General features: G+C 37.1%; 12 protein-coding genes, 4 long non-coding RNA genes and 1 other non-coding gene across 40 annotated transcripts; 6 read left to right on the top strand and 11 right to left on the bottom strand.

The window, feature by feature from the left end:
* Positions 1-67: 67 nt before the first annotated feature.
* Positions 68-2,483, bottom strand: AT1G05785 (Got1/Sft2-like vescicle transport protein family). 7 transcript variants are annotated; one of them, NM_180604.3, is made up of 7 exons: positions 2,393-2,483; positions 1,717-1,766; positions 1,340-1,431; positions 1,178-1,258; positions 997-1,094; positions 636-711; positions 68-351 (listed from the first exon to the last, which is right to left on the bottom strand). In NM_180604.3, the coding sequence occupies exons 2-7, from the start codon at positions 1,742-1,744 to the stop codon at positions 319-321; spliced, it is 408 nt and encodes a 135-aa protein (NP_850935.1). In that variant the 5' UTR covers positions 1,745-1,766; positions 2,393-2,483; the 3' UTR covers positions 68-318. The 7 variants fall into 7 exon arrangements, with proteins under 7 accessions (NP_850935.1, NP_683279.1, NP_001320874.1 ...); NM_148438.4 differs by having other exon boundaries at positions 1,717-1,803; positions 2,393-2,482; NM_001331578.1 differs by having other exon boundaries at positions 86-567.
* Positions 2,484-2,834: 351 nt separating this feature from the next.
* Positions 2,835-3,138, bottom strand: AT1G04427. The gene has a single exon (NR_138714.1). It is a non-coding gene; the product is annotated as an other RNA (long non-coding RNA).
* Positions 2,936-4,067, top strand: AT1G05783 (uncharacterized protein; the record flags this gene model as incomplete). The annotated part of the gene is made up of 5 exons (NM_001331576.1): positions 2,936-3,367; positions 3,576-3,621; positions 3,842-3,861; positions 3,922-3,967; positions 4,062-4,067. Exons 1-5 carry the CDS (start codon positions 3,150-3,152, stop codon positions 4,065-4,067), a joined length of 336 nt encoding a protein of 111 aa, NP_001321231.1. The 5' UTR covers positions 2,936-3,149.
* Positions 4,068-4,204: 137 nt separating this feature from the next.
* On the bottom strand, positions 4,205-6,167 carry AT1G05780 (Vacuolar ATPase assembly integral membrane protein VMA21-like domain-containing protein). The gene is made up of 2 exons (NM_100458.4): positions 5,868-6,167; positions 4,205-4,768 (listed from the first exon to the last, which is right to left on the bottom strand). Exons 1-2 carry the CDS (start codon positions 5,962-5,964, stop codon positions 4,545-4,547), a joined length of 321 nt encoding a protein of 106 aa, NP_172069.1. The 5' UTR covers positions 5,965-6,167; the 3' UTR covers positions 4,205-4,544.
* MIR5656 lies at positions 5,310-5,462 on the bottom strand. Its single transcript, NR_138713.1, has one exon. It is a non-coding gene; the product is annotated as a microRNA ath-MIR5656 precursor (primary transcript).
* Positions 6,168-6,403: 236 nt separating the features above from the next.
* On the top strand, positions 6,404-7,337 carry AT1G05770 (Mannose-binding lectin superfamily protein). The gene is made up of 2 exons (NM_100457.4): positions 6,404-6,693; positions 6,843-7,337. Exons 1-2 carry the CDS (start codon positions 6,475-6,477, stop codon positions 7,176-7,178), a joined length of 555 nt encoding a protein of 184 aa, NP_172068.1. The 5' UTR covers positions 6,404-6,474; the 3' UTR covers positions 7,179-7,337.
* Positions 7,338-7,990: 653 nt separating this feature from the next.
* On the bottom strand, positions 7,991-11,216 carry PDE247 (Tetratricopeptide repeat (TPR)-like superfamily protein). Of its 2 annotated transcripts, NM_001331574.1 has the most exons (2): positions 9,382-11,216; positions 7,991-8,868 (listed from the first exon to the last, which is right to left on the bottom strand). In NM_001331574.1, the coding sequence occupies exon 1, from the start codon at positions 11,200-11,202 to the stop codon at positions 9,700-9,702; it is 1,503 nt and encodes a 500-aa protein (NP_001322717.1). In that variant the 5' UTR covers positions 11,203-11,216; the 3' UTR covers positions 7,991-8,868; positions 9,382-9,699. The 2 variants fall into 2 exon arrangements, with proteins under 2 accessions (NP_001322717.1, NP_172066.3); NM_100455.3 differs by having other exon boundaries at positions 7,991-11,216.
* Positions 8,191-8,991, top strand: RTM1 (Mannose-binding lectin superfamily protein). 2 transcript variants are annotated; one of them, NM_001331575.1, is made up of 2 exons: positions 8,191-8,491; positions 8,611-8,991. In NM_001331575.1, the coding sequence occupies exons 1-2, from the start codon at positions 8,213-8,215 to the stop codon at positions 8,926-8,928; spliced, it is 597 nt and encodes a 198-aa protein (NP_001320978.1). In that variant the 5' UTR covers positions 8,191-8,212; the 3' UTR covers positions 8,929-8,991. The 2 variants fall into 2 exon arrangements, with proteins under 2 accessions (NP_001320978.1, NP_172067.1); NM_100456.3 differs by having other exon boundaries at positions 8,215-8,491.
* Positions 11,217-11,415: 199 nt separating the features above from the next.
* On the bottom strand, positions 11,416-12,132 carry AT1G05740 (FAM136A-like protein (DUF842); the record flags this gene model as incomplete). Its single annotated transcript, NM_100454.2, has 3 exons — positions 11,923-12,132; positions 11,632-11,802; positions 11,416-11,553 (listed from the first exon to the last, which is right to left on the bottom strand). Exons 1-3 carry the CDS (start codon positions 12,049-12,051, stop codon positions 11,416-11,418), a joined length of 438 nt encoding a protein of 145 aa, NP_172065.1. The 5' UTR covers positions 12,052-12,132.
* A 5-nt stretch (positions 12,133-12,137) lies between these two features.
* Positions 12,138-14,170, bottom strand: AT1G05730 (FAM136A-like protein (DUF842); the record flags this gene model as incomplete). 2 transcript variants are annotated; one of them, NM_100453.3, is made up of 3 exons in its annotated part: positions 12,138-12,748; positions 12,828-12,965; positions 13,490-14,170. In NM_100453.3, 3 exons carry the CDS (start codon positions 13,616-13,618, stop codon positions 12,566-12,568), a joined length of 450 nt encoding a protein of 149 aa, NP_172064.2. In that variant the 3' UTR covers positions 12,138-12,565. The 2 variants fall into 2 exon arrangements, with proteins under 2 accessions (NP_172064.2, NP_001322818.1); NM_001331573.1 differs by lacking the exon at positions 13,490-14,170 and having other exon boundaries at positions 12,242-12,748; positions 12,828-12,998.
* Positions 13,066-13,425, top strand: AT1G04417. The gene has a single exon (NR_138712.1). It is a non-coding gene; the product is annotated as an other RNA (long non-coding RNA).
* AT1G05720 (selenoprotein family protein) lies at positions 13,816-15,336 on the top strand. The gene is made up of 4 exons (NM_100452.5): positions 13,816-14,053; positions 14,237-14,295; positions 14,424-14,605; positions 14,976-15,336. The coding sequence occupies exons 1-4, from the start codon at positions 13,876-13,878 to the stop codon at positions 15,046-15,048; spliced, it is 492 nt and encodes a 163-aa protein (NP_563747.1). The 5' UTR covers positions 13,816-13,875; the 3' UTR covers positions 15,049-15,336.
* AT1G04413 lies at positions 14,636-14,995 on the bottom strand. The gene has a single exon (NR_138711.1). It is a non-coding gene; the product is annotated as an other RNA (long non-coding RNA).
* Positions 15,337-15,434: 98 nt separating the features above from the next.
* Positions 15,435-17,907, bottom strand: AT1G05710 (basic helix-loop-helix (bHLH) DNA-binding superfamily protein). 14 transcript variants are annotated; one of them, NM_001197987.1, is made up of 7 exons: positions 17,341-17,775; positions 16,623-16,661; positions 16,417-16,529; positions 16,241-16,306; positions 16,101-16,166; positions 15,990-16,034; positions 15,449-15,863 (listed from the first exon to the last, which is right to left on the bottom strand). In NM_001197987.1, exons 3-7 carry the CDS (start codon positions 16,525-16,527, stop codon positions 15,702-15,704), a joined length of 450 nt encoding a protein of 149 aa, NP_001184916.1. In that variant the 5' UTR covers positions 16,528-16,529; positions 16,623-16,661; positions 17,341-17,775; the 3' UTR covers positions 15,449-15,701. The 14 variants fall into 14 exon arrangements, with proteins under 14 accessions (NP_973764.1, NP_001322948.1, NP_849597.1 ...); NM_202035.4 differs by lacking the exon at positions 16,623-16,661 and having other exon boundaries at positions 15,435-15,863; positions 17,341-17,907; NM_001331569.1 differs by lacking the exon at positions 16,623-16,661 and having other exon boundaries at positions 15,435-15,863; positions 16,417-16,513; positions 17,341-17,907.
* A 1,077-nt stretch (positions 17,908-18,984) lies between these two features.
* Positions 18,985-19,246, top strand: AT1G04407. The gene has a single exon (NR_138710.1). It is a non-coding gene; the product is annotated as an other RNA (long non-coding RNA).
* A 4-nt stretch (positions 19,247-19,250) lies between these two features.
* AT1G05700 (Leucine-rich repeat transmembrane protein kinase protein) lies at positions 19,251-23,052 on the bottom strand. 2 transcript variants are annotated; one of them, NM_100450.3, is made up of 11 exons: positions 22,842-23,052; positions 22,205-22,742; positions 21,603-22,078; positions 21,385-21,523; positions 21,225-21,296; positions 21,058-21,129; positions 20,748-20,986; positions 20,440-20,654; positions 20,174-20,363; positions 19,898-20,087; positions 19,282-19,819 (listed from the first exon to the last, which is right to left on the bottom strand). In NM_100450.3, exons 1-11 carry the CDS (start codon positions 22,927-22,929, stop codon positions 19,480-19,482), a joined length of 2,559 nt encoding a protein of 852 aa, NP_172061.2. In that variant the 5' UTR covers positions 22,930-23,052; the 3' UTR covers positions 19,282-19,479. The 2 variants fall into 2 exon arrangements, with proteins under 2 accessions (NP_001321302.1, NP_172061.2); NM_001331563.1 differs by having other exon boundaries at positions 19,251-19,819; positions 20,440-20,986; positions 22,842-22,992.
* A 312-nt stretch (positions 23,053-23,364) lies between these two features.
* Positions 23,365-25,989, bottom strand: BT3 (BTB and TAZ domain protein 3). The gene is made up of 5 exons (NM_100449.4): positions 25,530-25,989; positions 24,698-25,081; positions 24,490-24,620; positions 23,799-24,413; positions 23,365-23,722 (listed from the first exon to the last, which is right to left on the bottom strand). The coding sequence occupies exons 2-5, from the start codon at positions 24,914-24,916 to the stop codon at positions 23,593-23,595; spliced, it is 1,095 nt and encodes a 364-aa protein (NP_172060.2). The 5' UTR covers positions 24,917-25,081; positions 25,530-25,989; the 3' UTR covers positions 23,365-23,592.
* Positions 25,990-26,161: the final 172 nt, after the last annotated feature.

Raw genomic sequence — 26,161 nt, 5'->3', positions numbered from 1 at the left:
TCCGCACGTTACATAATGAAAATTGAGTTGGGACAAGATTGGAGGTTTAAAAAAAAAAACTTATCATCTGAATTTGATTAAATTTGGCACAAGATTGGAGTTATAGTTGAAAATACTTGCTTAACGAGAAGATAAATCAATTTAAGGGAAAATGTATTTTGGCATATACAGCAAAATTAGACATGTAAAACAGAGCAAAGGTGAGGTTTACCAAAAAAACAAAAAACAGAGCAAAGTCTCTGTCATGTCCCAAAAAAGAAAGAAAGGCTTTGATGTCGTTAAGCGGCTGAAGAGCCATGAGATTGAGATTGATCTTTTTCAACGAGCACCTCTTACAAGTTGCTCAAGAACCTGCAAAAATAAACAGATCATTCCAAAACAAAATTCAGTCCATCGCTCTAAATCATTTTATGTTCATCCCTATATCATGTGCAAACTAAATATCAGGAAACGTCCATTGGGTCTATCCATTTCCGAGAAAGGCTAACTTAAGCTACCACAAGGGACTGAATAAATTGAGGCAGGAGCACGGGATGTTGTTCAAGAACAAGGCCCTGACAGGAAGCTCTGAATGTACAAAAAGCATAAGAAAGGAGCATTAGAGGAAAAGGCAAGTGTTGTTGTGGATTACTTACCATGAGAGGATACTGTATTATCCATCCGACAAAAGGAATCTGGGAAAGAAATGCCTTTACTGTTGACCAAAATCCGCTGCAAAGTTAGTACATGTGATGTTGGTTAGACACTGTAACAGGCTAAAACTTTAAGCAAGAAGCTGAATAAAATTAATAAGTGACTGGTGAAAGGAAATGAGTTCATCAGATATGGATTGTTATTAGTCAAACATCATCATTCTGTAGGCAAAAGATCCTAGTGTGCTGTGCCAGAACCACTAGTTTACTCATTTTTCAGTCTGCTTTAATATGTCAAATCTAAAAGCACAATGTGTGAAAAACTCGATAAGAAACTATGAGCAACAGAAACAAATGCACTCACCCGAATAGGACAATGACACCGTATATCTCCAAGATAATGCCGATAATGGGCCAACGTACAAATATTAGAAAGAGTCCAAGGACGAAACAGATAGTCCCCTGCAAGAACATATTGATATGTCCATATGAAAGGTTCATCAAGAGAAACAATTAACAGAGATTAGAATTAGTCCAATGCGTACCCTCAAGTTATTAACATTTGTAAATACTCTCCAAGTCGACTGCCAACCAAGTAAAAGGCCAACACCTATCAACCAGAATAACTGAACACAAAAGCCAAATGAGACTCAAATGTTGGACCCTTGTGTAGATTTAATGTTTAGAAATAACAAGGATATCCTCACGTTTCCTAGAGCGAGCAAACCTCTGTCAAAGTACAAGATGACTCCGAGAAACGTAAAGGATAAACCAAAACCAATGAGGCCCAACCCAACTTCTGCAAACATTCAGGAAATGGAAGCCATAAGACAAAGAAAAATGAAGTTTGTGATTTCTATTACTGATTTAATTCCTAAAGAAGAGATATAACACGTATATAAAGAAATCTGACCCAGTATCTACCTTGATCTGTTCAGTAATGTTTATAAGACAAGAGAAAGACAAGTGAACGACAGGACCGACAAAATGCTTAGAACTAACGAAAATCCGTTGCCAAAAGAGTTGTACATCAGAAACAGCACAAGAAAAAGCTATACAGCGATAATTGTGAAGAAATAATTACTTTTTTGCTCAGTTATTTCGTACACCATCTTGGTAACTGTAGTCTGAGATCTGTTTGCCAGAGGAAAAAGGCACCATTAAGCAAAAGCTGAGACAAATTACTTTTGAGTTAAGCAAAAGCTTTAAACAAATGATTCAAAAGATGTAGATAAAAAAGAACAAAAGTGTCAACAAAATGTTAAAGTCTCAGAGAAGGCATAAGGAAGCATCTAGTAACATCTCTCCTAAACCATTTTCAAGCTTACATCTACAAAATCATGTCCAAATTTCAAGCTTATATCTAGAACTAGAGTTTTGACTTCTTCCAACACCACACATGAACTCAACAACTGAATCTATCAAGAACATAATTTGACCTGTGATTCTCATATCTCAAGGTAAAGAGACATAGCAAGCTTCAATTTTTCTTCCTTTTCGAGAAGATTGATCCTAAAATATAATTACCCTAAACCCTAGAAAAGTTATATGCCTTGTGGGTTTTCATCTCTTAAAACAGTAAACTGATGTCAACCCAAGTTAAGCTCAAGAAGACCAAAGATCATCCGCACCCAATCAACGATCAATTTTACAATCTTTTTACTTTTTTTTTTTGATTGAAAAGATTGCAATCCTCCAAAACGAAATCTTTGAGTTCGAATCTCGAATTCAAAACAGAGATGGAGATGATAGAGTGTTACCGTAGTGAGCGAATGCAAGAGCAGCGAGGATCTGCCGGTTCTTTGACAACTTCCGAAGAAAAATTACGAGAACCGCTTCTTTACAAATTCCTTTTCATCAAAATTAATATTTATATATATATTTTTTAAAAATTAATATTTATAAATTTCCTTTTTTTTTAATTGGGCAATCAGATTAATTCATTATAGCCACGTGATCAATCACCTTAATTTCCTTTTTTTCCGATGATAACCTTTCCTTATTAACCCCACTCATCTCTTCTTAAGAATCAAACTTCTCATTCTTCGAAGAGCAAAACCCTAAATTGCTCCTTCTTCTTTTAAAAACTTGAGTTTCTTCTCGACCAAATTATATATGTCGATCGAAGCCGTCATGAATCTCTTTCTCGATCGCTTTGGGAATTATTCGTATCTCTTCAGTTTTTTTCTCCGATCATGTTTAATTAAGTCGATCATTAGAGAGGGCAAGGAGATGTTTAAAGAAGGTGAATCTGGAATTATAGTTATACGTAAGGGATTCAAAGTTACGGTGATGACGTTGTGGCCGAGATATGACAGAACACGACGGAAATTGACAACGATCGATAGATTTATGGTTTCTTCAGAGATTATTTGTGATGATGTCATACAACGGCTCTTTTGGATGATATCATCATACACAAGGGCTATTTTGGATTGAGTATGGAGAACAAAGGACTACGGTGGAGATTCGTGAGATGACCGAGACAAGACGACGGAAACTGACTACGATCAATTAATGGCTTCGTCGGAGATTATTTGTGATGATGTCACACAACGGCTCTTTTGGATGATGTCATCATACAAGGGCTATTTTTGGAATTTGGTTGAGTATGGAGAACAACAAAGGAGGACTACGGTAAAGATTCGTGAGATGATGACTCAGATAAGACGACTTCGAGAGGTATCAAATAAGGAAAAGAGTTACGCGTTACATCAATTCAAGAACGATTTCAGGTGAATTTCTAAGTCTTTTCTACAATTTTTTTTTTTTGGTCTATTTTGTTTTGTTTTGTTAGACTAGATTTTTACAATACGGTACGAAAACTAACCGGGCTTTGGATTCTGTTATTTGATTTAGTCACTTAATCGTCAGTAATTTCATAAGTTCAATTTGTTTTCTAATCGTTATGTAAATTTAGCATTTTATTTTTTTCGTTTTTAGACTAGATTTACAAAACGATATGAAAACTAACCGGACTTTGGATCCCGTCATTTGACCTAGTCATTTGATCGTTAGCGATTTCACAAGTTCAATTTGTTTTCTAATCGTTATGTGAATTTAGCATTTTTTTGTTTTTGACTAGATTTATAAAACAATATGAAAACTAACCGGACTTTGGATTCCGTCATTTGATCGTTAGCGATTTCACAAGTTCAATTTGGTTTCTAATCGTTATGTAAATTTAGCATTTTCTGATTTGTTTTTAGATTAGATTTACAAAACGCTTGTCACTTGATCTAGTCATTTTGTTACAAGTTCAATTTGTTTTTTTTTTTGCGTATTTTAGATTAGATTTACAAAATGATATGAAATCTAACCGGACTTTGGATCTCGTTATTTGACGTAGTCATTTGATCGTTAGCAATTTCATAATTTCATTTTGTTTTCTAATCGTTATGTATATTTAATATTTTTTATTTATTTTAGTTTTAGATTTACAAAACTATAAGAAAACTAACTGGGATTTGGGTAGCGTCATTTGATAGTTCAATTTGTTTTATCATACGTAAATTTAGTACTTTAGTTTTTTATCAGAAAAAAATTGCTTTGAATTTTCAAATTATTTTTATAAAAAAAATTCCTACAAATTTTATACAAGTTTTTGTGTTTTGTTTTTGTTCTTATGTCAATTTTTCTTCGTTTGTGGAATAATTCATTACACCAATTACGTATTGAGGAAAGAAATAACTGGCAAATGTCTAATCCTTCCAAGAGTGTTCGTAGTTTTGTGTTATAACATTAGTTCTCTGTTCATCATACACGACATGTTTTTCTGCTACTTTGTTTAACCAACCCTAAACCTCAATTTTCACAGAATCCTGTAATAATCTATTTCGATAACCCGAGGTCTGCTCCATTCGATCCAACCCAGATGTTGTTCTTCATTTCATAATTGGATTAAGAAAGCTCTCACTCTTGTTTTTTGAGTGCATGATCATCACTGCTTGTGGCTCCTTTTGTCAATTTGTTCACACTATCTTTGGCCTCAGCGAGAAATGCAGCGTCTGGTTTGTGTTTATCTGCAGGTTCTTTCATGGCCATACAGATGTAGAACACGATCACTGTGTTCACTGATACCACCGCAAGAAATCCGCTCAAGAGAATTAGAGAATGAGGAGACAATGTCGTTGAACCTGTTAAAGATCAAGCTCAAAACACTGATAGTGAGTATTGAGGTCAGCTTATCACATTAACGAGCTGAGCAAGTAATACATAAAACTTATGTGGGACAGACAACGCCAAAGGAACAACGAGCATTGGATGAATGTGAAGATCATCAAAAAGCTATATTGATATGACAATTCTAAGAGAGTACAGTTTCAAAAAGTTGTACAATAGAGAAAATTTCTAAAACTACCACCATAGCCAAGTAAAAGGAACTATTAAACTGCTTTCATGAGAAAAGTTCTACATAAAAGAGTGTACGTAGAAGCCAAAGATTTCAAGAATTTGTGTAGTTTATGATCTCCAGCGAAGAAGATGAAGTTGTTTTGCTTCAAGGCATCATTGACTTCACTCATTAGGAGTGGAAACCCTAGTAAGAATATATATGATTTTTATGAGTTTGTGAAGATCTCTCTAGCTATAATGATAAGGATCTTTCTGGCTTTTCATCTTCTTCATCTTTGACCCTTCCTTCAAGTTGTCCTAGCGCATCTTCTTTCAATTTCTCAAACCTTCCTCGACAAATCATAACGACATGGGCCAAAAGGTATCGGAAACCCAATCTCTACTTCAGTCTTTCCCTTTTGGAAAGAGAGAGACTGAAGAAGAGGTTGAGTTTTCGAAACCTTTTAACCAAAGTTGTTATGATTTGTCAAGAAAGATTTAGGGAATTGACAGTTGTTGCCTTCTAAATCAAAGAAAGTGCGCCAAGGACAGCTTCGAGGAAGAGTCAAAGATCAAGAAGATGAAGAGCCAGAGAGATACTTATCATGATCACCAGAGAGATCTTTACAAACTCATAGAAAACATCCATATTCTCATTAGGCTTTTCACTCCTAAGAAGCGATGAAGCTAAAGCTAAGATGCGAAATTTAGCTCAATTGTTTTACAATCCAACTATAAAGCTAAATAGTAGATAACAAAATATGAAAAGTTGCACATTTGTGAACTTCATACACAACAATATTGGAATGAATCCAACTCGAAATTGCATCAGCATAACTAGAAGATAAAACTCAACCAAAAGAAAATTGGAGAGGATCGCAATAAAACAAGGAGATTAATTACCAGGAAGCAAATTGTGGTTGAATCCGTATAATATGGCAACAGGAAGAATCCACATGAACATTGACGCAATAAGGAACTTGTGCATAACTCCAGCCATGGCAAAACCACCGAATTGAAGTTTACAGAAATCGAGAGCCCATTGATTTTAGATGAAATCAGGAATCGAGAGACACAGATCTTGCTCAGGGTTAAGGGATGGATTGAGTCCGGCGTTGGATCTAGCGAGTGCACTCTCGGTCTTAGACTCGGCGGGTTAAATAAGATTGCTTGTAAGAGCGGTATAAGCCGATTCGTGGGACGGTACAAACATTAATCTTGACGGTATTTTTTTACTAAGATTATTTTGACGGTTTTTGTTTAATTTTAACGGTTTTTTTTGTACTACAATTAATTTTGACGGTTTGATTATTTGATATGTTTCAATTTATGACTTATTAAATAGATAGACATGGAATAAAGGTAAGGAATATATATTGTTTACAAGTTATGCAAGATTGGAATATCTCATCATGTAACAAGATTATCCTAAAAACACCGACTTATAAGAAATTAACTCTTGCATTATCCTTAAAGTAAGAGGGAACAAAAAAAACACATAAAGAAGAAAATGGAAGGGAAAATCAAGATAGGACCAGTGGGAACGGATTATTCAGGTAAGAAAACAATGGTCGATTGGGATGAAGGAAGTCACAATGGAATCATCTCTCAAATATTTCTATCTCATGGTCCCACCGGTGTTTTCTCTATCCAGTTCCAGTTCATGCTCGACGATACATTTTTCTTATCCTCCTGCCACGGTCAGAATACTGGCAGCATGTTTGACGTTGTGAGTGTGTTCTGTTTTTGTTTTTCTTCATTAGTACACGAATCACTAGATTCGAAATTTACTAACAACAACTTAATGTACTTAATTATATATATTGATCTCACGAACATGGTTAATATAAATTAAAATGTGGATTTTGGGCTATGCAGATACTTTTGAACTGCCCACATGAGTACATAACAGGAATTAGTGGAGAGTATCTCAAGTCCGATGGCGCTAGCGGCCCTCAGATAAGGTCTCTTGCATTTGCTACCAACCTTAATCAGTACGGTCCTTTTGGCGGCTCGAGCTCTCAGTCTTCGATTTGGAATCACGAACAACAGTTCAGATTCAAACTAGGGAAATTTCGCCAGTTCAGCGGTTTCTATGGGACATATAATGCCTCGGGACTACAAAATATCGGTGTTTATCTCCAACCAACAATTGTTAAACCTACCGGTACACGCAATGCAGAGGAAACTGAGTCAAACATTGTTTTGGGTTAAATGAAATTGTGTATTAATCTTAAACCTTCTTCAGCCTCTACATGCGTTTATATCAATATCTTTCGAACTTTGTATGAATAAAATTACTTTACGTGTGTGTGATGCGTCTGTAAATATATACACATGCATTAAGCATATAAATAATCATTGGTTCAACCATATTCCTCGTTGCCCAGCAGGGAATATATTTTCCCACAAACACAATTAATCCTCAATATAGGGACCATATGGTCTCAACTCTCAAGTCTCAACAACGACATCTCACAGATTTATTTTTCTATCAGAAGATGTTTTTGGGATAACCTCCATCCGGAAAAACATTTTGCTAATTTAAAATTCTCTTAAATGTATTAATCAAAAATTACTAGAATCCTCCGCACCAAGTTTTTTTAATAATTACTAGAATCCTTTTTCTTTGAAATAATTCTAATATGAGACATTCAAATAAATACATATTATCCTGCAAGATTTATGTATATAAATAACTTATTAATCATGACTACTGAGGCGTGCAAATAAAACCCTATTTTGAGTTAAATACATATAGTCTAAATATGTGTATAAAACTTGAATATTTTTGTCTTTAAAAACAGCCAAATACAATTGAAATTGTAATGACATTAGAAAAAACTATACTTATGTCTCGACCAACGTAGTAAATCGTTTTAACAGACTAAGATAATCATTGCATTACATAATTTTCATCCGACAATACATTCTTTCAAAATTCGACTCTTTGTCAAAGCAAATGAAAGAAAGGAAATAATTTGCTAGATGAAGCTATGCAAGATTGTAAACGAATATTCCAATCTGAGGCGTCAAAATAAGAACATTATCTTAAAGAATCTCTAGTAACAAATCTATTAGTCATTTCATTAAAACAAATTGGGTAATGGAGAGAAGAAGCAAAGATAAATGCAATAAAACAATGAATCGTAAGATGAATTACTAATATCAAATTGGATAGGCATATTCCAATCTGAGACTTCAGAGTTAGAGAACTTTGAATCTCTACATGTATATATATTAATGTTATGCTATTTTCGTTATGTAACCAAACAAAAGAGCTTTTGAGTTTTGGTCGTACAAAAAAAAAGAAAGGGAAAATGAAGATAGGACCTGTAGGGAAGCATGATGCTAGAAGCACTACAATTGTAAACTGGGACGAAGGATCTCACGATGGCTTCATCTCTCAGATTTTTCTATCTCATGGCGTCGCTGGAATTATGTCTATCCAATTCCAGTTCGTGATGGACGGAAAACTCGTTTTATCCGATCGTCACGGTCCATTTTCCGGCAACATGTTTGACGTTGTAAGTCTGATTTTTGACTCTTCTTTTTTCTCCGTCACAATTTCTACTTCCAACTAAAATGCTAAGAACATGGTTATAACTTTTTTTTTATAACTTAATATGTGATTTGGACCCAGCAGATAGAGCTCAACTATCCGCATGAGTACATAACTGGAATCAGTGGAGAGTATTACAAGTATGAAGCCAACAATCCTCACATGAGGTCTCTCAAATTCAATACCAACACTAGCGAGTACGGTCCTTTTGGCACCTCCGGTTCGAGCAACGACAAATTTGCTTTTAAACTCGGGAAATCTCCTCAGTTCGGCGGTTTCCATGGGACTTATGATGCCTCGGGACTACAGTACATTGGTGTTTATCTCCGCCCAAAAACAGTTCTACCCAAAATAGATACGGGCAATGCAGAGGAAACAGAGTCAAAAATTGTACTGGGCTGAAAGTGTTTGTATACGACTCTATTCTGCTGATTGTACATTCTTAATTATGAAAATTCTTCTATGAATAAACTGATATGTGTAACATATAATCGTCAAAATACTTTAACCTTTATGATACAACATTAACAATACCAGATGTACCTAGAACAGAACTCACTATCTTCGAAAAATGCATTAACAAGGATATTGTTGGGAATAATTACACTCAAGCTAGCAGGTCTTATAGATGTTGTACTGCCTATGCATTTCGCTGAATCAATCCTGTGCTATGATCACTGCTAGGTAAACAAATGCTAGAAAATGCCCCAAGGTATCACAAAATCCACGCAAACAGAACACCAAAGTGTTGCAAAATGTGGGAGTTATTGAACTGTTTACTAACTTGACAGTAACCAGCAATAACATCAACATAACATGACAAGACACAGAAGAATGCACATAGATTCAGGTTACCTTATTAGCACGAGGAGACGGCCGCCAAGGCCACATAGCTTGGATTCGAAGCTTACAAAACACGGGAGCACCATATCCTTGTGTGGCCTCTATTCAGCAGGTTTAAATAGCGATATACACCCAGATCTTTATTGGTAGGGCCTGGCAAAAAGGTTGGAGGAAGCGACAATGGTTATGTAATGAGGTATATTCTAGCGTTCAGCATCTCTAAGACTCTAAGACTAAGACCACTGTAAGGCTTCTTTGCGGTCAACCAATTTGAGCAAATGCTCACGCTCAGGACTTGAACAAAAAATGGGATGTGGAGGTTCCTGGATTTCAAGCATTGAGGAGATCACCAGCAAGGGTTTCAACTACACAGCCCTGTAATCGCAAATCAGAAGAAATAAGCTCCAGGACCTCGCGGATATAAGTGGTCTCAACATGGGCATTGTCACCGGCCATGAACACATGCATGCAATCATCAATCTCTATCGAACTAAACCCAGGCTGCTTTTTTAGACCGAGACCCTTCATCTTCCTTCTCATCTTACTTGCTCCTTCCCATTTTCCATCAGCAGCATACATATTCGAGAGAATCACATAATTTGAATGGCTTTTCACATTCAGGTCGGTAAGATGCTTCATCAGCCTCTCTGCTAAGACGATATTGTTCCCATGATTGCTGCAAGCTGCAAGCAACGATCCAATCACAACTTCATTTGGCTTCATTGGCATGCTCTGCACCAACTTCAAAGCGTCTTCCAATCTCCCAGCCCGACTATACAAATCCACTAAGCATCCATAATGCTCAATTCGAGGCGAGATTCTGTAATCACATTTCATAATTTGAAAATATCGAAGACCTTCTTCAACTAGACCTACATGGCTACACGCGGTAAGCGCCCCAGTGAAAGTGACTGCGTCAGGTTTAAAGCCTTTCTCTTGCATTTTCCTGAAGTAGACTAATGATTCATGTGCATTTCCATTAGCAGCAAAACCAACAATGACTGAATTCCACGAAACTACGGTTCGTTTCTCCATGTTGTAAAAAACTTGTCGAGCAAACTCCACACACCCGCATCGACAATACAAATCGATCAGTGAATTACTCACCCTCACATTGTTCTTGAAATCCTGACTCAAAACATAACGATGTACCCATAATCCAAATGAGAGAGCACCAAGGTTTGTGCAAGCGTTAAGAGCAGCAATAATAGCAACGTAATCTGGTTTTACTCCAGAAATCTGCATTTCACGGAACCATAACAAAGCTTCCTCTTGATAACCTTTCTTAACAAAGCCATTTATCATAGCCGTCCAAGAAATCAAGTCTCGTTCAGGCATTTTGTCGAACATCTTAGCAGCGTTATCGACTTGACCACTTCTCATGTACCCATCGATCATTGTATTCCAAGTAACCGAATTTTTATCTTCCATGTAATCAAAAACCAATCTAGCCTTCTTAAAACGGCCGCGTTTGGAGTACATGCCGATAATTGCGGTGCCAACCATGACATGGTTTCTATCAAGACCAAGTTTACAAGCATACCCATGAAGCAAATCGCCCAAGGCTTCACTTCCGGAGGTAAAATCACCACACCCGGAGAGTAGAGCTATGAAAGTGATGTGGTTAGGCTCTACGCCGGCGAGTGTCATATCGGAGAATTCCTTCGCTGCCTCCGCTAATCGACCATTGCGCGTGAGGAGATTGATGCGAGAAGTCCATGAAACAGTGGTCTCGGAGGTAGATTGATTATGTCTCTGTATCTTTGGATTGGCGTGATTTTTGTGGGTGATGAGCGCCGGCGAAGTAATTCCGACGACGGGAAGGAGACCCATTCGATTGAGATGGTGACTTTTTAAAATTGATTTTTTCCTTTTATCTCTAACTAAACCCGACTTTGGACATAAGACCGGGTAAAATAGAATCCGGTTTGATCCGGTTTTAAGATTTTAATTAAACGATAGTCTATCTCAGCACAAGTAAATCCAAATCAACTGTATAGAAATACAAAAAAACTTTTAAAAGCCCTAATAAACACCGTTGGTTGCTTAGCCGCCAAGTAATGCTGCAGCTGCATCGTTTACGCAACCCTCCATATCTTTGGCGGCATCAATCCTGTTCATATTCAGTAGCTTTGCAGCCTCGAATTTGTCTTGACATACCATGAGAGATCTGTTCATCCTATCCTGCATTAGTTAACCAAATGCAAGTTTCTCAGTACATGGCAAAAGCTTAATGGGATCAGTTAAGGACTATTTTTGTACCTGAAACTTGGCCATATCGCTATCGAATTGCTGTTGAGATTTAGCAACGGGAACACGACAGAGCTCAACACAGTTAGTTGTCACTTCTGGCTTTCTTCTTTTCTCAAAGCACTCGTTTGAGCATTTGAAATAAGCTTGCTGCAATTCATCATCAATCAAAGGTGCATAAATCTTTAGCGAAACTCAAAAGTAAAACTAATTAACTTTTCTGCCCTAGTTTGTTAAAAGATATAGCAATACTTGTACTAAATGATTGTAGAAATATATATATATATATATATATATATATACCAGAAGGGTGAAACTGATATGTTCTTGAATAGGAGAGAGCTGCGACTGACCAGATGCATTTACTTCTTCGATTTTTCTCCTAACCCTCTCCAATAGGATTTGCTCTTCCGCAACTGCCATGCGATCCATCGTCTCTCTCTCTGGAGATTTTAGGGTTAGGGTTTAGCTGCTCTTCAAATTGGAAGCATTTATTTATATAGGCGAGGTTCTCCGACCGACAAGACAAAAAACACCCCTTCAGGATAAACTGAAACCGAATAAACTCGGATGGGGTTTGGTTCGATTCAAAATTATTTATGACTGACGTTTTGGTTCCTGCAATTAGCTCCTCAGCTTTAAAGAAAGTACAACTACAACTACAAGGTTTGCTTTACCTATTCTTCCTCTTCGAAACACATTGGTTTTAAGATCTTTCAGTTGAATACAGATCTGGTGATTTGTTTTTCCTCATACCACATACTGTGAAAAGCTTGTTGTTCAAGATCCTCATAATCTTATATAAAGTTATGGTCTGATATACTTTACCACTACACAACTCCTACCATCCATTGTGTTTATCTATTGAGTCATAGTGAAAGGGCATGAATATGATTAGCAAGAGACAAAAGTAAAGATGCCCCTTTTTCCCAACAGAGGATTATTATTAGTCGGCAATGGAGAATGACGTCTTCATTCTCTGCACAATATGAGGCAATGTATCGAGACTATCCTCAATGGATGTGTTCACACAACTCTCCATAGCTTTGGCGGCATCTCCCCTGTTCTTATGGAGCTTTGCAGCCTCAAATTTGTCTTGACAGACCATGAGAGATCTGTTCATCCTTTCCTGCATCATAATTACAATTGCAAGTTTCTCAGTCCATTGTAAAATTATGCATTTTTTGTGAGTTGAAATTATATTATACCTGAAACTGAGACATTTCGCCTTCGAAATGCTGTTGAGCATTGACAACTGGAACACTGCAGTGCTCAACACAGTTGGCTATCTCCTCTTGCTTCCTATTTCTGTCAAAGCACTCGTATGCACATTTGAAATAGGCTTGCTGCAATTGATCAATTTTCCGGGTTTGATTCATCAACTTAACAAATAAATATGAAAACAATACGCTTTCATACAACTTGAGTTATACTAATATAGCTGTAGAGATATAATGAAAACTGTCAAGTTTAAGTTTCCAGGAACTACTTAACATGACTACAACAAGACACAGCTTCCAGGAACTTAACATGACTACAAACTTTCATGTTATTAACTAGACAGATTGTATCAAAGGGCAGCAAAAATTAGCTCAGAAAACTTAGTTAAAACCCATTATAAAAGAGATATACCACAAGTCCACAAGTGAACTTAACTAGAACAGATTAATGCCTTGAATTGGACAATATATGGAACAAAAGGACAAGTTTTTCTCTTTTGTTGCGATTACAAGTTGAAGGAAAATTTCGGCTTTTTCAGAATTGGTAAATTGGTCACCCGAATCAAAATCAACACGAGCACACAAATAACATACACCTATGAGTAGGAGGATCAGGAATGCTACAAAAAGGTATATGATTGTTAATATACCTGAAGGGTGAAATTGATGTGATCTTGAATAGGAGAGAGTTGCGATTGAGCAGTTGCATTAACTTCTTCAAGTTTTCTTCTAATCCTCTCCGTTACAATTTGCTCCTCCGCTGCCGCTATGTGATCCATCGTCTCTCTCGATCTCGAATGGGCGATTTTGATTCTAGGGTTTTAGAGGTTTTAGATCGCAACAGGCTAATGTGAATTGGGGTTTTAACACTTTTCACGTCGGTTAAGACTTTTTTATTTATAACCGGAGATGGTTTCCTCTATACCAAGATTGCTTTTTCGGATACTTAAAAAACCGGAATTGACCGGATCGGATCATAGCAAGGCAGCGACATTAGTTAGAGTAGCGTCGGATCTGCGAAGACTTTGATCTGTTGATGAAACAGAGAGAGATGGCGAAGATGGTTGTTTTATCAGCGATGATGATTTTGATATTGGCATCGACGATCTCAGCAAAAGAGCAGCTCAGCACTAAAGAATGTGAGGATCTAGGGTTTAGCGGTCTTGCACTCTGCTCCGATTGCCACTCACTCTCTGAATACGTTAAGGACCAAGGTTCGTGCCTTTCTATGCGTGCTTTATTTGATCTCAATTACTGCAGTTTTGCTTTTTTTCCCCCAAAAGATTCTATATTTTAGTTTTTGTGTATTTTATGAGCTAGATCATTCTCTCTAAAGTTGGTTTTGAGGAGTGGAATTACTAAATTGGTTATCTTATATTGATTGATCTTGTTTGCAGAGTTGGTATCTGATTGCTTGAAATGTTGTGCTGATGATTCTGAGGATTCCATGAGCAAGGTACGATCACTAGGCATGTAATTTGTAGTGCTTTTGAATTTTAATGGGAATAGATTAGATGAATACAGAAACATCTCCTATAACATGGATATGAATGAAGAGAAGTTTACATTTTTTTGCCATTGCAGGTTACCTATTCTGGCGCTATATTAGAGGTGTGTATGAGGAAGTTGGTTTTCTATCCTGAAATTGTTGGTTTCATTGAAGAAGAGAAAGAAAAGTTCCCTAGCGTCAAAGTTCAGTACATTTTCAACTCACCACCCAAGTTGATCATGCTCGACGAAGACGGTGAACATAAGGAATCAATTAGGTAAGTTGCTTTATAACCCCCTTTGCTCAACTCCTTGCTAGAATCTTTAGTATTAGAGTTTGGGTGGGGGAACGAGTTGACCTGATTTAAGACGTTCAAGGTGACCTGATATATCCATGTTAGCTTGGTAGATAAAAATATAACTATCCATGGATCTGCAGCAGTTTCTATTCTCACTCTCTCGTTGCTCTGTTACATTCTGCTGTATCATTTACTTAGACCTCTAGTTTAAATTGGTTTTTGAAAGGATTTTCTCGTTGTGAGCATGAATAAGTGATGTCTTTAACACCTCATCCTCTATCAGCAACACAACTTCATTCCTCCAAGGTTGTAGCTGACCTCTTTGTTTCTTGATTTGCTTGTTTTGCAGAATCGACAACTGGAAACGCGAACATCTACTGCAGTATATGCGAGAGAAGGTCAAGCCTACTGCAGCAAGTTAGTTTTATCCCATGTAGAGCTGAAGAGGATGATCCTCCCTGTCACATTTACATATGCCAAAGCATTGCAATCTAGTAGTTAAAAACACATTATGACCGACTTATCTTATCTTTGTCCAAGCTATTTGGTCCCTTGGTATCAACAGTCTGTATGTTCTGAACCTTTGCAATTCTCAGTGGTAATGTATTTAATCCAATGTTCTTATGAAAGGATAATCTTAATTCTGTGGTCAGCAGTTTGGCACTATTACAAGCACTGAAAGAAAGCTATATGTATTAGGGAAATCCACGATCATACCTTCAGCACTGAAAGAAAGCTTGCCTTGGGTCTTTAGATCTAGAATAATGTATTGGATGCTGTAGGTAAGAATCACACAAAGAAAAGCTTAAGATATCTGAGGCATTTTTTGGGATAAAGATTACTTTGCATTAAAATCATTTGGTTCCTGTTTGGGCATATTACACAAGTCCAAAGTAAGGGGATGCATTAAGCAGTCGAATAATAATAACAATCATTGCCAACCATGAGCTGTTCTAAACCAACATCATGTGCTCTCTGTCTATATATGTTACAGAGGCATCATCAGAAAAATAACAATTGGTCATTCTTTTTTAGGCTTAACACAAAGATCGTAGTAGGTGATTAGTCGAATTGGTCATCTAAAGGGTGATTGAGATGTGACACTGAAAGCTGGTGATAGAGGAGTCTTCACGGGCGCCCATATATCAGCGCCGTTGCTTTGAGCAACTCCAACTGTATTCTCCATTGGAACAAGACATAATCCTCTGTTTCTCAGGCTGTACTGCTCCAGCTCCTCCTGGTTACAAAAGACGGGAAAATCAGTCCGTGCAAGGTATTCAAGTTCCAAGTGAAGATCTGTCAGATGCAGAGTAGAACTAGTGAACTAAGTATAAATGAAGTTGAGATTCAAGATCATACTCACCTGCGTAGCATCAGGTACCGTTTGCAGATACGGAGCACTTAGCACCTGTACAAAAGAACATGGGAACTCAGATAAAGATGAATGAATCATGCTTGGTATTGAACTGCAGACCTTCACTTGTTCGTGAAGAAACTCTATGTAATGCATCGCGTCTAGAAGAACTGATGCAGTGTCGGTCTGTGAACATTAGAGAAAAGTATGAGCTGAGAGACAGATTCTTTTGATTTGCTTGCCAAAAAAAACAAAGTTACCTTTCCATAAGGGGAAACTATTTGTTGAAGAGCTGAAATACGTTCTCCAACCTTGTCCTTCCTCTCCTGTTTGCCATTAAGAGAACAAAGATGGACGGATCATTACCATGCAATTTGTTGTACCGAAGACTATTTCGACCGAGAAATCCATGAAAACTAGCTAGGATAAGCAAAACCTTGGAACTGAAAGAGAGATCAGACTTGTGGCGTTTGATACTGCTTTCTCCGAGAGAGCAGACATTCCGCTTATTCTCCATCATCATTCCAGCGTCTCTAGAGAATTCCATACCTTTTGTCAATAAGAAATGCGCTAAAGAGTCATCAACACAACATGACCCAAAATTTATACTAACAAGACATGTTACATAGGGTACAAGGTTACCATCCTAGAGCAAATTACAGACCAGAAAGATTACAAGATCTATGAAATGATGATCTTGTTTTGGACCAACCAATGCATTGGGAGACAGGATTTGGAAGAGAAATTTAGAATATTAAGCCAAGACAAAGGTATGGTCAACGAAGTAGGCTAGGATTTGTGGTCAGAGGCTAGGCCTCAAGTTCACATCAGCTTAAGCATTATTTTAAGATTTCTAAGCACAATTATAAGCTCAAACAAAAAGATTAAATATGTTATCATACCTTGCTTAGATTATTTGCATAAACTCATAAACAGAGAATAACATCATATATGCATGAATCAATAGAGTCCCTAAAAACAGGAGAAAACCCCCCCAAAAAACAAAACACATATAGAGAATCCTCCACGGATCAGAGGAGAACAAAAAGTCACTCTCAGTGAATTATTGAAGTTAATGTAAACAAGAACTCAACTTCTTGCATTACAATAACAAAACTATGAGTAGAATCTGGTAACGATATCTATCAAAGTTGGTAACTTTTTCAGTCACGGGGATTGTCGTATAAACGAAATCAAAACCTAATCCAACTGAAGGTTAGCAACAAGAAGAGGAGAGATAAGTAATTATGCTTGAAATTAGCTTTTAGCAGACTAAATTTGGTGTAATTAAGCCAAAAATGGAGTAAAGAAACAGAGCAAATAAAGAAAGAACGAATAAAGAGAGAGAGAAAGAGCTTACGGAGAGAGAGATAGGTAGAGTCACAAATTGGAAGAAGAGTCTAAGAAAAAGCTTTATTGTTCAAGAAGCCACCACCCACAACTTCTGAAAGTTCCAAATTTTGCTTCGTTTGAACCCTAAAAATAATTGCTTTTTTTTTTGTCCTTGAGCTTCTTTCTGACAACACAAAACCCGATAAGATACAGAAATGTCTCTCTCTCTCTTTTGAGTTTTCTGAGTCCAAAAGGCAAAACTCCAAACCAGTATTTAGTATGTATAAACGTCAGTCTTTTTCCTTTGTTTTGCGCTTAAAACGACGTCCAAGATCGTGCTGTGTGACACGATGAAGAGCTCAAGCAGAGTGAAAATAAGCGTCGTTTCTTATAAGGTCGTAAGATTAGAGCAGTCGCAGAAATCTCGGCGTGAGAAAAGGAAAGAGACAGAGAGAGAGAGAGAAGAAACTGTGTCTGTTTTTGTTTATGCTCCAAACAAATAGAAGGGGACTTATTTTTATGTCTGTCTTTTTCGTCTAGACTCTTTTTGGGTGAAGTAATGTCATTTACTTCTCATTTAATTATTTTCAAATTTATTTATTGATTTGTATAAATCTAGAGTTTTCAATTTTATCGACTATCAATATTTTTTGATAATTTTTTCCTTACGAGTGTAAAGGTTATAACAAGCTACAAATTTATTCAAATGGTCAAAATCAGAGCCACTCATGCCTGAAAATTGTAATTTTGCACACAAATTCTTGACCTCACATTATGTTCAGAAAATCTCCAGATGTTTTATTTATGTGCTCCAAAGACTTCTATGATACATTTTTTTTTGACAACCAATTAGATGTAGATTAATAGATACATAAGTATTTCTTAGTTTAGATAGAAAAAAATGGAACCTTAAGTGACGTAGTTAGGACATTTTGGAAGCATGCATGTTCTGCATATATTGCCCCCACACCATCTACTACAACTCCTGCAAACTTTAATAATAAAGATGAAACAGATGACTAAAGAGTAAAGACTAATCCCTAATTAGGCTTTAGTGTTCAGAATCAGTCTTTTGTCTTGTGACTAAATACATCATAATTTGACAGCTATTATACAACCCATTGAGAGAGTGAGAGGTCTTCGTAGTTAATATCAGTCCCAGGTAGAAGTTGCTTTTATTATTATTATTATAGATAGATAGAGAGAACTATTTTTTCATTTATTGATGATAGTGACATTGTAAGGTTATTTTATTTTGTCAACATATTTGACCAGCTCTCTGCACCATCAGTCTTTTTGTTTCTACTTTCCACTTTTTGCTTTTTTCGTCTTTGAATTTTTGTTCTCTTCTCTTTAAAATCAACCAAAATTTCAACTAGAGAGGTTAAAAACATGGGCTGTATATAAAATCCATCAATCTAATCAAATCAGTGATTGAAAGTGATGTATTATTTTCATAAATTAACACCTACAATAATGAGATTCTCTAGCGTCTACCATTAATAATGAGATTTTAATTAGATTGAACGAGTTCATTTCATTAGTATATCCGTTGTTTAACTACAAGAGAATAAATGAAGTGTTATGAAAATGATAATTTACTACTGTAAATTTTTATGTTTCAAGTAAGACAAATTTAATTTTTCTGACGTCAATGCAACTTCATAGAGAGACTCAGGCGTTGAGGAGACGCGCACGCGTGGTTTCGGACACCAAACTCGCTCTAAAAGTCACTCACGTGGAGCGGTTAGAAGAGTCACGTTTCGAAACGCAGACGCAGAGGTAGAGATTGCGTGTGTAAAAAATAGAGATTTGTGGGGACAGCGGCACAGACCGTGCGACGCAAAAGTCCGAAAGGAATCAGCGTTTTATTTAAAAGGTACGTTTGGGGTCCTACGCGGCTTCGGTCTTTGTCTTGTTGTCACCATCTTCTTGTCCTCTTTTTTCCTTGTGGCTACCGGATTAGGTACTTTTTCTTTGTTTTTTCCTATTTATTATGGATTCTTTTCTATTCCATTACATTATTACTTTGGGCTTTTAGATATAGCATTAGCAACACAAACTTTAAAAAGCCTTTCAAAAATTTAAATATATAAACACTCCCAAGTTTTCAACATCTTTCTGTTTCCAACCCCTTGACTTATTCTACACCCTTTGCGTTGTGACATCAATAGTTCTTGTTACTCTCTTCTCTTTGAAGACACTCATTCAATCCTCTAACAATATGTGGCATGTTTGGCCTATCAGAGACGTTCTGCGAAACAGAGGATAATGCAAGCTCCACAACTTTCCATACAGAGTTTACATCAAAATCTTTCGCCATCTTTGAATCTATAACATTGTTCACATCATTCGTAGACCTCAAGATCGATATCACCCAATCACTCACATGAACACGTTTCGTTTGTGACTCTTTGATCACGGTTTTGCCTGTAATCATCTCCAACAGAACAACTCCAAAGCTGTAAATGTCACTCTTCTCGTTTAGCCCATTTGTCTCAAAGCATCTGCAAAACGGAGCATACAATCACTAAAAAAAGATTCCATGTTTGGCAAATATGGCAGACATAAGAGAGAAAACTGACAGCGGATCGAGATATCCGGGAGTTCCAGCGACTAGGGTGGATACGTGAGAACGACTCTCTGTATGAAAACTCCGTGAGAGTCCGAAATCTGCAAGCTTTGCTCTGTTTTTCTCGTTCAACAATATGTTTGAAGTCTTCACATCTCTGTGGACTATTGGAGGTTTGCATCCACAGTGAAGATACTCAAGCCCTTCATAGATTTTTCGTTAAAGATTTAAACTTTTGGATTAATTAATAACCTAGTATATAAAAGATCGACACTTTGTTTCATCATACCTTGTGCTGCATCAAGTGCAATCTGAAGCCTTTGTCTCCAGCTCAATGTGTGCTGATACTTTCCCGCGAGATGATCCGCCATGTTGCCGTTAGCCATGAACTCATAGATCAATCCCATTTGGTCACCTTCATGGAAATAACCGATCAGCGCAGTGAGGTTAACATGATGAACCCTCACAAGAACTTCGACCTACATGTATTTAGGTGGTTATGATTTGTATATCTTTTTGGAATCATTTGTCATATCTGAAGTTCTACTACAATACCTCAGAGCGAAACTCTTTGAATCCTTGAGCTGATGTTTCTGATAAAAGTTTAACAGCTACTTGAAGGTTGTCATAGAAGCCATGGTAGACTGTTCCAAACCCTCCTTTGCCGAGGACTTGACCGAAGTTATTTGTCATCTTTATAACGTCTGCAAAGGTAAACAGTAATTTGTTCTCCGATTTCGCCATTGGACTGGTTTGAGGTGCGGAGTTTACTTTGCAAAAGAAAGTTTTAACAATTGGTAATGTGATTAACAGATAGATATGAATGTAAAAGGAAAGATATAGAGATAGATTTGTAATTGTACCGGACTTGTTTCTCCGGTTTCTGATTCTCCAAAACACACCAGACAATAACAAGAGGATGAACAATGCTGCAAATGATGCGACAAGCGGGATAACGAGTTTTTTGCTGTTGCTTTTTCTGCAAGAAATCTCAGTACAGAGTCCTGGATTTTCTCCTAGCCTTAGCGAGAATGATCCGGTGTTTGATCTTTCTAATAACTCGGATGGAACTGAACCGGTAAGAGTGTTATTTTCTAGATTTCTGCAGATGTTGTTAAGAGTTAAGAGTCCATAATTATCGATCTCATTTGTTAAGATATGTCCAGAACTTACAAAACCCTCAAGAACTTCAGTTTTGAGAGGAACTCCGGAATGTCTCCGGTTAAGCCATTGTTTGATAAGTCTCTGATAATAGAGTTGTCTTGTTCAAGTCAGAAAAAACTCTTTAACAAAATACAAAATTATAGGTATCATCAGAATCTTGAATTAGGTAAACTCACAGCTCTTGAATCATTGTGAGGTTAGAGAAGGAGGAAGATATATGACCCGTTAACCCGCTTGATGATAAGTTCCTGCCTCCAATAGTGTAAATTTTTTTCCTACTCAATATAGAAAATCCACCGACTGATCAAGAAGCGATTAAAATTAGACTACACTTACAGTGATGTGATTCTTGGAGGAGTAAGACTATCATAACTGCAATTAAGGCCCTCCCAAATGTAGTCATTAGGCAAACAAGGATCTCCGTGCCAGTTCTTCTTCACTTTATAACTCGTCTTTAGACTCGTAACCGCGTCACCTGTAAGTTTCAATTGAATGCATTGATCAAACTGAGAAAAAAGATTGAACTTTGCTAGTCATGTTATACTAGCACAGACCATCCTCTTGGTTAGTGAGAGACTGCGAGAAACTATTTGCGACGTAGATCTCTAGAGCGTTAACAATTGGCGGAAGAGTGGACTTTGGGGTTCGAACGAGTGAAAACGCAATTTTCGATTGGCTCTCAGGGTTTAGAAAAAACGTGTTTGTCTGAAGATACTTGGGGCTGAATCCAGCAGCAACTGTCACTCCGTTAATGCTGATGTCGAACTCTCTTGTCTGGTTCGGTTTGAGACTAAGATCTTCAACCTCTGCGAAGTGCATGTAGACAAAGTACCTGACATTTGGATCACTGTTTTCCAAAGTCATTGTGATGGGTCTTGTTGTGTTTATTGGAGTCATCGCTGTGCTCATCACCAAACTTGAAAGACTATAACTATTATTGTCTGAGGTCACGGGGAGTGAGGTATTGATCTCTCTACAATAGCCAAAGTTGCGAGGTATCCAGATTCTGTCGTACACATCATCATCATATCTGATCCACAAAAAAGCTTCAGATTTCAAGTTTCAACTGGTAAAAAGTAAACTTTGAGCTAACGAAACAGAGCATCAAACAGAGTATGAAACAGAGCACGAAACAGAGCAAGAAACAGAGCTTTACCTAACAGGTGAACCCATGAGAGAGCGTAAGTCCCAGCGTCTAGAGAAGAAGAGAGCACCGTTTGGAGAATCATATGTCGTATTGTCGTTCCCGAGAAACCTAAGCTCTAAAGTCGAGATAAATGGAGTTCCTTTGCCTTTGTTTCCCAAACACACAAATATGTTCTCAGATTGGCTCAAGTAAACGACTTCTTTGGAAACAATGCTCGACCCATTGCTGAGCAAGACGGTATCCCAAATATTGCCACCAAGAAACAGATCAAACTCCGGTGAACCATTTTCTCCATCGTAGTTACCGTACATGAAACTAGCTCTTATGAGATATTTCTTGCCCTTCCCTTGTATTGGAATCAATGTATAGCAGTTTCTTGAACCTTCGGGAAAGCTCCTCAGGTTTTGAAGCTGTCTTTGAGCTGTGAAAGGGATCGATTTGGAGACTCCGGTTTCGACAAAGGATGAATCTGAGACGTAGTTTATACCTGTTGTGTCGTCTTTGTACGATGATCCACTTGGAATTCCACAATCGATGCTTATGAAACCTGTGATCACGCAACGAGTTAAAGTTATGAAAAGAATAAAGGATTAGACTTTCTTCACTAGAAAATAGTTTGAAAGATAAATGAATCAGTTAAGAAAACCTGATTGGTCTTGAGCAAGAACAGAAACGACGAGACACAATGCAAATGCTGCTGAATATATCAAATAGAGAAAACGAAACTCTTCCATTTTCGTCTGGTTTCTTGAAAAACAAGGAAAAAGAAGACAACTAAAAATGGGGTTGAGATTTTTGATGTGATGAAGTTTGAAGTTTTCATTTAAAGACACAAAAATAATTATTCTGACGTAAAGTCTGAAGACCAAACATAAACAAATTGGAAGTTAAAAGTGATTTAAATTAGCTACTTGCTCTTGGTGACATTGCAAAGTCAAATCACCATCAAAAGTCAACGAGAGACCCGCCGTATATATCAATTATTATCCTTACAAAAAGAAGTATAACACTCAAGAAGGTTGATTTTCATTTTTCATGAACTAGGATATATATATTTTCACTAGATAACTCAACTTGAAATATGTTAAGTCATGACAATCATGATATAAATAACATTAATGTATATCTTTTTTGTCTGCCTCTAAATAAAGTCGTTTAGGACCAATATTATTGATTTGAATTTCTAACATAAAATGAGTGATGATGCAAAAACTTCTTCACATTACTGTCACGAATCACGACTCGGCATGTATATAACAACCAACTTGATATAGACAATGTTTGTTCAAAACCACTATTGTGCGCCGTATTGGTGCGCAATATACACTATACCCTGCGCCTATGTACGTTTTCTTTTTGTGTCTAACTGGCTATACACTAAAATCTAAAACCTGTTTCTATATCAAACCAGAAGAACGTGACGAGAAGGGCCCGAGACTGTTCCTCGCCCTAATAATGTTTTCTACAAGCAATCGCCATTTAGATTGTTCTTTCTTGCTAAGCTTCTTCATTTTCTCCTTGAAATTCCTACAAGGTTAAGAAAACGATTACCATCTGTATCTTAAGGTTGTTGGCGTTGTCTGAAATGTGCGATATAACTTACCAGCAGAGAGAAACTTTGCAAGAATTAGAATCATCACAGATACAAGAGTGAAGCTGAAGAAGCTGCCACATCCTTTTGCAATGAGAACATGAAGCCCTAGACTTGCATCCCAAGAAATGTCTGAGCGCACCTTCAAGCCCTTTACACGCCGGGAATTTACACACGGTATGGCTTCCTTTAAGGGCCTTATCGCGAGGTCCAATTGTCCCACAACCTTCACGACATATGTGGACAAGAGCTTCCATGGCTTCATAGAGCTGCAAATACACTTCTCTCTCCTCCAGTTTTCTTCTTCTTTCTTGTTTCCTACTGTCGGATTCGATGACTGCCTCAATGAGCTCTTGTTCGAGCAAAGGATTAGAGCGTTTCATCACTTTCCATCCCTCTGTTGAAGATACAGATTTGAAGTCTTTGATGACCATGGAAAGACATACAAAGCAAATCCTTGTCACGTCACAGTTTCTCGCTAGTTGAAGCACATCGATCACATTCTCCTTGTTAATCCATCCTTGATCGAGAATCTCTACACAAAGTCTTTTAAGAGATGGGACCGAGTAGCAATGTGACAGAACCAATAAATGGAGCACAAACTTCTTCATTTCTTCCTCCTCGTAGCTGTAGGTTTTAATATCAGGCATGGTTCAAAGGAGAAACAAGCATTACGAAAGCATTTGTAACACATAGAACATACCAGGAAGAGTATAGAAACCTAATGAACATGTAGACTGCTTCACAAGGAACTCCATGGATTTTGAGGTATGTATTCCCATTCTTATCCCTCGATTGATTCAGAAGTGTCGCTATAACTGGTGAGGCTGCAGCCTGCAGAAGACAAAAACCTTGTAATATTGATCAGTAAGCCCGGAAAATGAGCTCAATTACCAGTTAATAAAACTCACCAGGACACTTGAATGGGCAGGAAAGTGAGACTTGTTATCGGTTTCAACATATGTATCTGCTCCAGATCCTTCCTTGAAAAGCTTATCCCAAGTTTCAAGTGCTTCTTTAGGCACAAGGCGCATTAAGCTCGAAGGTTTCCTTGTACTAGATTGAAAACGCTGGTAGGTAATACAAGGAAGAGGAGGAGGTTTTGGAATGTTCTTGGTACTACTAGACATCGTTGCTGGTGAAGTTAGGTTGAAGCAGAGTCAAGACATCATGATCAGGAGCATAGAAAGACTCTTCTTCTTCTACTCCCGTATCGAACACTTGCGAGAATGTATGATCTGAAGAAGCTATGGAATCAAACCCGCGAATTGAAAATAGGTTACGTGTTCTTTAATCTGTTAAGATCAAATGCAAGAAGCAAACATAAGTTATATATCAGAGTTAATAGTCAATCTCAGGTTTCTCCTAGTAAATTTACAGTAACCAAGATTCAAGTTCCCTAATCTGATGCAACCTCAGAATTTAAGAATCAAATGTCCATAAACTCAAAATAGTCCTACTTAAGCAAATCATTGACACAAAGTTAGCAACTTTTGATTTAAAAATATCGAACAGTGACACGAACAAGACTAAATTAAAGAAGCTTCATTAGACATGAACATCAGTGACAGTGAGAATCCAGAGGTAGAGATACAGTCATAAAGAGATTATCAAGAACAGGAACAAAAACATCCAATACGGAAGATTCTGAGTCATTAAAAGAAAGAAATCAAATTCAGAGAATAAGAATTATTAGGCAAGAACAAAAAAAGAAAATAAAGGAAGGGTCTTGATCATTCTTACCCAGAAAATCAGAATCGAAGATTTACCCAATTCTCGGAAGAATCATCTCTTTGATTCAGTATCTCTAACTAGTGAAGTTCACAACCATTGATCTTGGAATCACGAACCCAACGCTAACAGAAAGAAGAACCTTTGGTGACAAGTGGTTTCGTAGTAAATATCACACAACACAGAAACCAAAGGTCACGAAAAGTATGTAAATTTGCTTGCATACATAAACGTTAAGCAAAAACGCCGTCGTTTAAGTGGGAGAATCAAGAATGAAGAGTTAGTTGTTTCTGAGTTCTTCGAATGATAAAGACAAATGGGCAAAAGAAATTATTAAAAGTATGAGAAAACAACAGAGTGGAAAAATGAAGGCCACGAATGTTTATAAAATAAAAGTTGGAATGATTTGGGGGATAATATAAGGTTGAAATACATATGGCTGATCTTCAATTGCACCAAAGATCAAAGTTAGTGAATCCTTGTCACCAAATATAAGCACATTATCTTTACCGACTAGCCGGTGAAAATATAACACCGACGACCGACCAATTAATATGATACAAATAATGAAATAAGGGTCAAGTCATCTTTTTTTTTAATTAATTTAGGTTAAAAATTAAGAAAATAAAATGACAAATAATTAA

Source organism: Arabidopsis thaliana (assembly GCF_000001735.4).
Source record: "Arabidopsis thaliana chromosome 1 sequence".
Taxonomy (NCBI): Eukaryota; Viridiplantae; Streptophyta; class Magnoliopsida; order Brassicales; family Brassicaceae; genus Arabidopsis; species Arabidopsis thaliana.
This window is presented reverse-complemented; position numbering and strand designations above follow the sequence as displayed.